At 38.2% G+C, this 8,287-nt stretch overlaps 1 protein-coding gene across 2 annotated transcripts; it reads left to right on the top strand.

Annotated features, from left to right (window-relative positions):
- Positions 1 to 3,906: 3,906 nt before the first annotated feature.
- On the top strand, positions 3,907 to 7,838 carry LOC109535307 (sensory neuron membrane protein 1). Of its 2 annotated transcripts, none has more exons than XM_019901193.2 (8): positions 3,907 to 4,348; positions 4,400 to 4,557; positions 4,608 to 4,755; positions 4,810 to 5,070; positions 5,122 to 5,333; positions 6,803 to 7,172; positions 7,232 to 7,357; positions 7,409 to 7,838. In XM_019901193.2, the coding sequence occupies exons 1-8, from the start codon at positions 4,223 to 4,225 to the stop codon at positions 7,721 to 7,723; spliced, it is 1,716 nt and encodes a 571-aa protein (XP_019756752.1). In that variant the 5' UTR covers positions 3,907 to 4,222; the 3' UTR covers positions 7,724 to 7,838. The 2 variants fall into 2 exon arrangements, with proteins under 2 accessions (XP_019756752.1, XP_019756753.1); XM_019901194.2 differs by having other exon boundaries at positions 6,887 to 7,172.
- Positions 7,839 to 8,287: the final 449 nt, after the last annotated feature.

The following is an 8,287-nucleotide window of genomic DNA, read 5'->3' on the forward strand; positions in this document are numbered from 1 at the left end:
GGTCAAAAGTTCTTTAATTTTGTCTTCGTAGTTCAATGAAGACATGACCACAGTTGCATTGCCCTTATCAGCTGGCAACACGAGAATCTCCTTAATGTACTTGTTTAAAATTTGGAAGCAATTAATGTCACTAATTGTACCTGAAATTTTAATCTAAACAATGGAATACGGGTGTGCCCAGATTCGATATGTCTTGGGTATAATTATATTAGTTTCGAATTACTTTCGTTACTCCACTGATCATTTTCTAACTCCACTTTGTACAGAAAATAAGGAAAACTACATGACTGCGACTGATGTTTTTTTAGAATACAAACTGCATATTATAAGTCTGTACCTGTTGCTACATGGTAGGACGACATTGCGGTACGATTTCCTGTGATCCGTACCGATCAAAGGAGGATAGCATGTGGCAAGTTATATCACAGAAAATTTGCTATATTTCATTGTAAAATCTCTAACATGCTATGTAACTATATAAAACAGCGTTATTCTAACGAAGCATGCGCAGTTTGTAAGATAAATTACATTCCAATATCTCACGTGACCGCCAAAAATCGTATTTCCATTTTGTAGTGAGGTTAGATGAACTACATTATTAATCCCAAAAGAAGTACACCTTCTTCAGTAGACAATTTAATTTTAATATACAAAATTGAGATGAAATCCTACCTCGATAATGTTGACAGAACTATGCACAATCCTATTAGTTCCCATAAACATGCTTCAATTTGATTGGCTGTACATAAAATAATATTTTTTTTGCATAATTGGCAAGCAGCCCACCATTCCTGATGTACTGAGCTTGATAAGAATGGGGAAAGCCATGGAAAAGCAAACATTTAAATCGCCATAACTCCTGAACAACTTACTTTAGGTAATTGTAGGCTTGCTTGTCAGAGTAATGTTAGTACGTTTCACCACCAAGCTTCGCAGTTTTAAAAGCATTGGTAAAGGGTGCATTTTGTAGCAGCAACAGTTATCTTCATATAGACTTTCGAGACCATTCCTTGATACTAGTGCGGTTTTTGGATTTTTAGGACGTCGTAAAAAAATTAACTTCTTCCTGACATTTCGCAAGAACGAGTGGCTTTCAGCTTCAGAGGTGGTTTGCTTAAACGTTTACACTGTTCTGATGCGATTCCTAGGGCGCACTCCGAATTATTCGGGTCCTGCGAGCTGACAAAGGCAACGGATCATTATGTCAGAAGCCCTCCCCCCACGTTTTTATGGATTACTGAAGGTTTACTAGGAAAGAATACCAGTTAGACCAATCGTCAGTGCCCCGGGATCACCAAAGTACAATATTGCAAAATACATATCCTCTCTACTGCAGCCACACTACACACACATCAAAGACTCCGAACAATTTATTGAAAATATCCTATCCCTCTGACTGGAACCTACTGACATGTTAGTCAGTTTCGATGTTGTATCTCTATTCACAAAGCTACCCTTGGACGAATCCATATAATTAGTGGCCGAACTATTTGAAGAGAGTGCAACAAATGTTTTCAAGGCTTGTCTAAAGGAAATATTTCCTGTGAAATGGAATCCTATGATGAGTAACCTTTCCTGTGATGAGTAACCATGGGAAGCCCACTCAGCCCCATGGTGACGAATCTCTTCATGGAGAAGTTTGAGGAAATAGCGTTGAGCACCGCACCCCTTAAACCAACGATCTGCTATCGATATGTTGATGACACATTCGTGCTATGAAGTCATGGACGCGAAAATCTAGACATTTTGCCGGACCATCTAAACAAATAGCATCCAGACATATCAAATTCACCATGGAATCACCAGTTGAACAAAACCACCAACGGTTGTTCCTGGACGTTTTGGTGTCTGGGGAAGGAAATCGCTTAGACCACGGTGTATATCGAAAAGTCACCCATAAGGAGAGGTACCCTCACAAGGTATCCAACCACCACTCGAGTTAGAAGCAGAACCGACGTTGAGCACCGCACCCCTTAAATCAACGATCTGGTATCGATATGTCGATGACACATTCGTGCTATGGACGTACATGGACCCGAAAACCATCTACATTTTAACCCACAGCATCCATAAATTAAATTCATCATGGAAGTTGAACAAAACCACCGACTCCTCTTCCTGGATATTTTCGTCTCTATGGAAGGGAAGCTTTTGGACGACAGGATATATCGAAAAGCCACCCACACGGCCAGATACCTTCACAAGCTATCCAGTCACCAGCCGAGTAAGCAGCTAGGAATCATCAAAATTGGGAATAGAGCCAGAAAAATATGTGGACCACAACATCTAACCACAGAGCCACAGCACTTAAGAAAAACATTTCTTTAGAACGAACATTCCCGGTTGGACAACAAAAGAGCTGTAGGGGTGGGAAGTGCTGAACGGAGTAAATCCACTCTAAAAGTATTCCTGTCCTTTGCTCTCAGGGTTACGAACATAATTGAGAGGCTGCTGAGGAAGCACAACCTAAGAACAGTCTGCAAGCCCACAACAAATATCCGAGAATGTCTAGGGTCATTTAAAGACAGAAGACCTCCCCTTGCAACTACAGGAATCTATCGAATTCTATGATGCTGTAGAAGCATCTACATATGAACAACGTAGAGATCGGTTGGGGCAAGAATAGAAGAACATCGACGCAATTGTAAACTGGGACATGTGCAAAAGACCGCAGTGGTGGAAGATGCCCTCAGCGTTGAAACACACAACAACAATTTTACAGAGGCACAGGTTCTGGTCACAACAATCGCTCCCGACTAGTACGAGAAGCCATTGAAATCTACATATACGGCGATAATTCCAACAGAAAAGAAGACCATGGTGCTAAATAGGATATGGTTTTCAGCACACACCTACGAAAAAACAGCATAGAGGAGCAACAGCTCAAGACAGAAGAGATAATTAACTACCTCGGAAGATAGCAACAGCCACCGGAACAATGTAAGCGGTCAAGCAAACCATCCTCTGAAGATGCAAGCCGCCCGTGCTTGCGAAACAAGGAAGAAATTCCATTTTACGACCGCCTAAAAACGCAAAACACTCACTAGCTTCAGTTATTTTATGACCAATGACATGGTATAATTATTATAAGCCTTTAATCGTAAAGTAAATAAAATGGGTTACCGCAAATAAGTTAAAAAAAATTAAAAATGTTAAACAAAAAACCTTTATTGTTGCATATTACGATGTTTATGAATGTTGTTTTATGAATGAATGTTGCTTTATGAATGAAGTTTCAGCGAATGTTACTTAAGGTATACTTTGATTTAGGAATTTTTTGAGATATTTTGATTTTAAAAAAATTCAGTCTCCAATTGTACCCCTAATTGGGGAAATGCTGAACTTCATGGAGATTTCCAGGATTTTTATTGGCCCCTTTAAGCCTTAAAAATTGTGTTTTTGTCTAAATTGCCAAGCCCTGTCCTTTCCTTAAGATGGATCTTTATTAGAAGCCTAATCAGATTATCTCCGTTCAACCATTTGCGCACTGATTTTACCGAATTATCTCACTCAATAAGGTAAAAAGTACAGAAAAATTTATATTGTTGCACTGTATTTCTGCGACAGGCAACTTAGCCATAAGGACATTATTCAGTGGAATATTGTGATATTAACCAAGTTTCCCTAGAAGTGAGCGTTAGATAGCTAATCACTTATAATTGTTTGTTAAATACATAAATAAACACCAAATGTTCTTGTTATTACCGAATAAATCGAAGTCTAAAAAGGAACTGCGCTTGACTGCAGGCTAAATTATAGTTTGGCCTCAACACAAATTATAGATAGAACATCAGTAATTACATGCAGGGCTTCAATTTTAGCTACAGGAATTTCCTTCTCAATCACGGAAAATGACCATAATCGAAATGCTTATTGAAGAGGGTACATTTTCGGTTAAAGGGCGCGACTCACTAAGTACGATAATCCCGAACGAAAGAGCTCCGGTTAGCGACTAAGCAAAAGGCAACTGATAATGACCGTTGACAATTCTTACAAATTATCTCGTTAAATCGGAAAAACAAAGAGTCGGATTTAACGATCTCCCTAATGCTGATCATTATTTATTGATAGAATTGACATTAACCTTCAAGGCTTACCCCCATCAGCCTTTGAATAATCTTGACTAGATGGGGGTCTTTAAATTTAACCTTCACTAGAAAATGGATGTTGGTTTGGTTCAGTGCGATCAGGACTTTGAGTATAGTTTGCCAAGCCATTGGAAATGATGTTGAGCAATAAAATTTGGTCAAGTAGCCGATTTCTGTATGGCTCAGTTATCCTTCTGGTCAGCAGCGTATTGCTGAAGTTGTGGTTGTTTGAGTCCATGGTCAAGTTTGTCATCAGAGACGTGAGTTCTTGGGGGAAACAAAGCGGAATGGTTCTGAGGGTGTGATTTTAGCAAACAGCTTTGCGCAAAAGAAATCAAGTGCGTGAAGTCTATCTCAAAATTCCCTTTCCGTTGAACTTCAAGCTATACTTTTTTAACGTGACCAATCCCGAGGAGATTCAGACGGGTTCGAAACCTAAACTAAAAGAAGTTGGCCCATTTTGGTACGAGTAAGTACACAGTTATAGAAGTAGCCAGGTTGTTTGCAAACAATTTTCAGTGAAATCAAGGAGAAAGTTCAAATCATCGACAACGATACTGAAGACAGCCTCACGTACACCCCTTATGATCTGTTTGAGTACAATCAGAATAAATCAAATCAGCTTAGAGAAGACGACTATGTGACCATTATTCATCCAGCCATAGTAGTAAGTCAAACAAATTTCGAGCTTATGAGTCAACATCAAATTCTACTATTCCAGGGCATGGTCAACTTGGTGCTCAGAGACTCCCCAGTGTTTCTGTCCATCGTCAGCAAAGCAATTCCTTCGATTTTCAACAATCCACAAACTATATTTTTAACTGCAAAAGTGAAAGACATTCTGTTTGATGGAGTGGAACTGAATTGTTTAGGAAAAGATTTCGGCACTACTGCCGTATGTTCGCAAATGAAAAGCCAAATTCCGGGACTAAAGTTCAAGAAGGACAACGAGAATATTTTCCTGTTTTCCCTATTGGGATCGGTAAGGTGGTTTCATAGGCAACTAAAAGACCTGATGTCGATAAGTTTGCAGAGAAATGGCACTTTGACCAGAAGATTGAAAGTACATAGAGGAATTGCCCATGCGAAAGACTTGGGAAGGCTGGTAGAACTTGATGGGAAGAAAGAGATTAATATTTGGCGCCAAGCTGAATGCAACCGGTTTCATGGTACTGATGGTTGGATTTTTCCAGCATTGAGCACGCCGGAAGAAGGTTTGCCGTCCTTTTCCACAGATTTGTGCAGGTATTAACAAATAATATAAGGCTGACAGTCGACAGAAACTTTTTCTTATGAAACAGGTGATATAAAGGTTCTTCTATTTAAAAATATTATTTTAGATAGCAGCATCTTTCATCGTTTATAGTTTTTCATCAGTTTCCTTTATGAAAATAAATAAATAATGTATATGTATATTTGATTGGCCTGAAAGTTTCAATAATACGTTAGGTTTAGGTCTACTGCACTCAAAATTATTCTGTAAGGCTTAGATAAAGTAAAAAGTTATCGTCGAGAAAATAAGAAGCACAAAGCCTTTCATATTCTCAGAAAAAACACGTTTCATTCGTTTTATACCAGCGGATTTATTGAAAGGTGTCGCAATAAGTCTATATTTACGTTTAGAGTTTTGAATACAACAGACCCCGTTTAAAAATCGCGACATTTGAACACCCAAAGAAGTTCCGCCGTTTCCAATCGCTCTAGACTATTTCAGCTAACGCCTTTTTGGAAATATAAGCAATTCTGGGTTTGTAGATCTACAAAAGGCACAAAGACATTGTTTGTAGTAGTAAATCTAGTAAAAAATATGTTTAGAAAAGATGAAAATTTGACGTAATCTTTTTTCAATAGATTCGTAAGATTTGTTACACCAAAATTTACGTTTGAAATATTTTTTGACCACGGAATCCAAATTTCGTATTACGTAGCTTATAATTTCTAGAGGGCGCTAGCTGCCATAGTCTAGAGCCATTTAAAACACCAAAATATACACCCTTTAAGTTAGGAAACATCGCTTCTTTTTGTATATACCAAAACTGTGAACTTGATTCAAGTAAATTTCTCACATAGTTATGATATCCTATTTAGCCAACTCCACAAATTTATGATATTCTATTTCGCAGCTAAGCATAATGCATACATAATGTTCTTTAGTTTCATAGATAGTATGTAAACTCATCAGCATTAATTCAGTATATATTCTCACAAACCTGTAATAACGAACAGTTGTATCTTGAAGCTGAAATACATGTCAATCGAAATAAAAATTGTTTTAAAAACTCCCTTTCTAAGGAAGTGATTTTAACTACATCGTTTTTCTTTAGTGATATTGATTTCCACTTTCATACGCAGTCCCTCGGAAACTATTAACTTGTAACAAACAAAACTAAGACAAATTTGTCGGAATCGCAATTATTTTTCTTACACAAAATGCCAGTGAATTTTTTCCTATTAAATGCGAACCACCCTGTTTCAGGGCAACGTCCTTATGACATTTTTTTTTATCATCATCATCATCATCAGCCTCTCTCCGTCCATCTCTAGACATAGGCCTCCCCTATTCGTCGCCATTCACTGTCGGTCCTCTGACTTATCCATTGGGTAGCTGCCAGTCCTGGGTTTCTTTAATTTGTTCTGTGCCTCAACTCAATTGTCTACCTAGTCCATCTATTATCATCTATCCCCATCAACTGACCAGCCCATTTCCATTTTAGCCTCCTCATCCGTTCTGCGATGGCTATCACTTTTGTATTGTCTGTTTTTCCTGATGAAATGTCGAAACATCTTTTTTGGTCTAGAAGCGTCAACCTCCGCTATATAAACGATACTGTTCTGAAGAAAATACCAGTTCGTATTTATGAAACGGACCTAGGAGACCAGATGACCGACGAAAATGAAAAATGCTACTGCCGAAGTGCTGACTCTTGCTTAAAAAAAGGTGTGTTTGATCTCTCCAAGTGCATGGGTGTGCCAATTTACGCCACCTTGCCCCATTTTCTACGCACCGATCCCAGTTACATAAATCTGGTTGATGGGCTGGCACCCAGCGAGCTCCTACATGCAATCCGAGTTTATTTCGAGCCGGTAGGCGAATTTGGAAAAGTACTGGATTAATTAGGTTGTCATCTGGTCGATATTTTCAGATGACTGGAACACCTCTATTTGCTGCCAAGAGGATGCAATTTAATTTGGATCTTAAGCCCACGAACAAGATTCCCTTGTTCTCCCACTTGCCCACCGCACTGTTTCCGATGTTTTGGCTGGAAGAAGTAAACGATTGTTCTAGGACATATCCACTTGACTCGCTGCTTGTTTTTTAGAGTGTGGACCTGGATGGATACTTGCTGAAGAAAGTTCAGACGGTTTTCTTGCTGCTTCACGCTGTGGACATCATACAATATTTGATGATTGTTATTGGCTGTGGATGTGTAACCATTTCCATGTACTTTAGACTAAAAAACAGAAAGAGTGTTACTATTACTCCTGCTACAGGTTCTAAAAAAAGTGCACCTCCAAAGCCCATTGATGAAATGGACGTTTCACATCTGAGCATTGCGGGTATATTGGGGGACAGGCCACAGAAGAAGGCAGTGGTCAGTCAGGTGATGAGTGGGCATGAGTTTGATAAGTACTGAACGTTTTAAACTCAAATGAACTGTTCAATTCAGCACATAAGACTAAGGACGAACACAATTGTTGTGAGAGATGAGCAAATCTCAATATATAGATCAAAATCACCAGTAAAAACAAGTTTTTTAATTTGATACCTGACGTGCTACATGCAATTTTTTTTCCTATTTTTGACATATTTATACAGGGTGATTCAAACATTTTTAAGGGGTGATAGAGGCTCACTTAGAGAGTACGAGAAAAATATTGAAAATTTTTTTTTCGAAAATGTTTAGAAGATATTAACAGTTGATCCAAGAAGATCCAAATTCAACTTTGATATTGAGCATTATTTTGAAATTGTTCCATGTTTAATCGGTAGCATATTGGAATGCTTACGCATTCAAAAAGAAAAATTACGATCTTTGCTTCAAATTACTAAAATTTTTAATATCGAAAAAGTTTTCTTCTACAATTTTTTGATTAAAAGGCACTGCGGCAATGATGTTTTTTGTCATTAACAGATAGTTACAGGTGGATAGCCCTTGTCAATCATAACAATAATTTGTCAAACTGTGACTTACTTTGAA

This window comes from Dendroctonus ponderosae, unplaced genomic scaffold (assembly GCF_020466585.1).
Source record: "Dendroctonus ponderosae isolate FM_Combo_2020 unplaced genomic scaffold, Dpon_F_20191213v2 Dpon_F_20191213_1, whole genome shotgun sequence".
Classification (NCBI taxonomy): domain Eukaryota; kingdom Metazoa; phylum Arthropoda; class Insecta; order Coleoptera; family Curculionidae; genus Dendroctonus; species Dendroctonus ponderosae.

Excerpts from the sequence above, each read along its gene's own strand:
- LOC109535307 (XM_019901193.2), top strand. The coding sequence starts at position 4,223 with ATGATGTTGAGCAATAAAATTTGGTCAAGTAGCCGATTTCTGTATGGC. Across the intron at positions 4,558-4,607 it reads GTTGGCCCATTTTGGTACGA|TGAAATCAAGGAGAAAGTTC; the intron begins GTAAGTACACAG and ends AACAATTTTCAG. Across the intron at positions 4,756-4,809 it reads TTATTCATCCAGCCATAGTA|GGCATGGTCAACTTGGTGCT; the intron begins GTAAGTCAAACA and ends CTACTATTCCAG.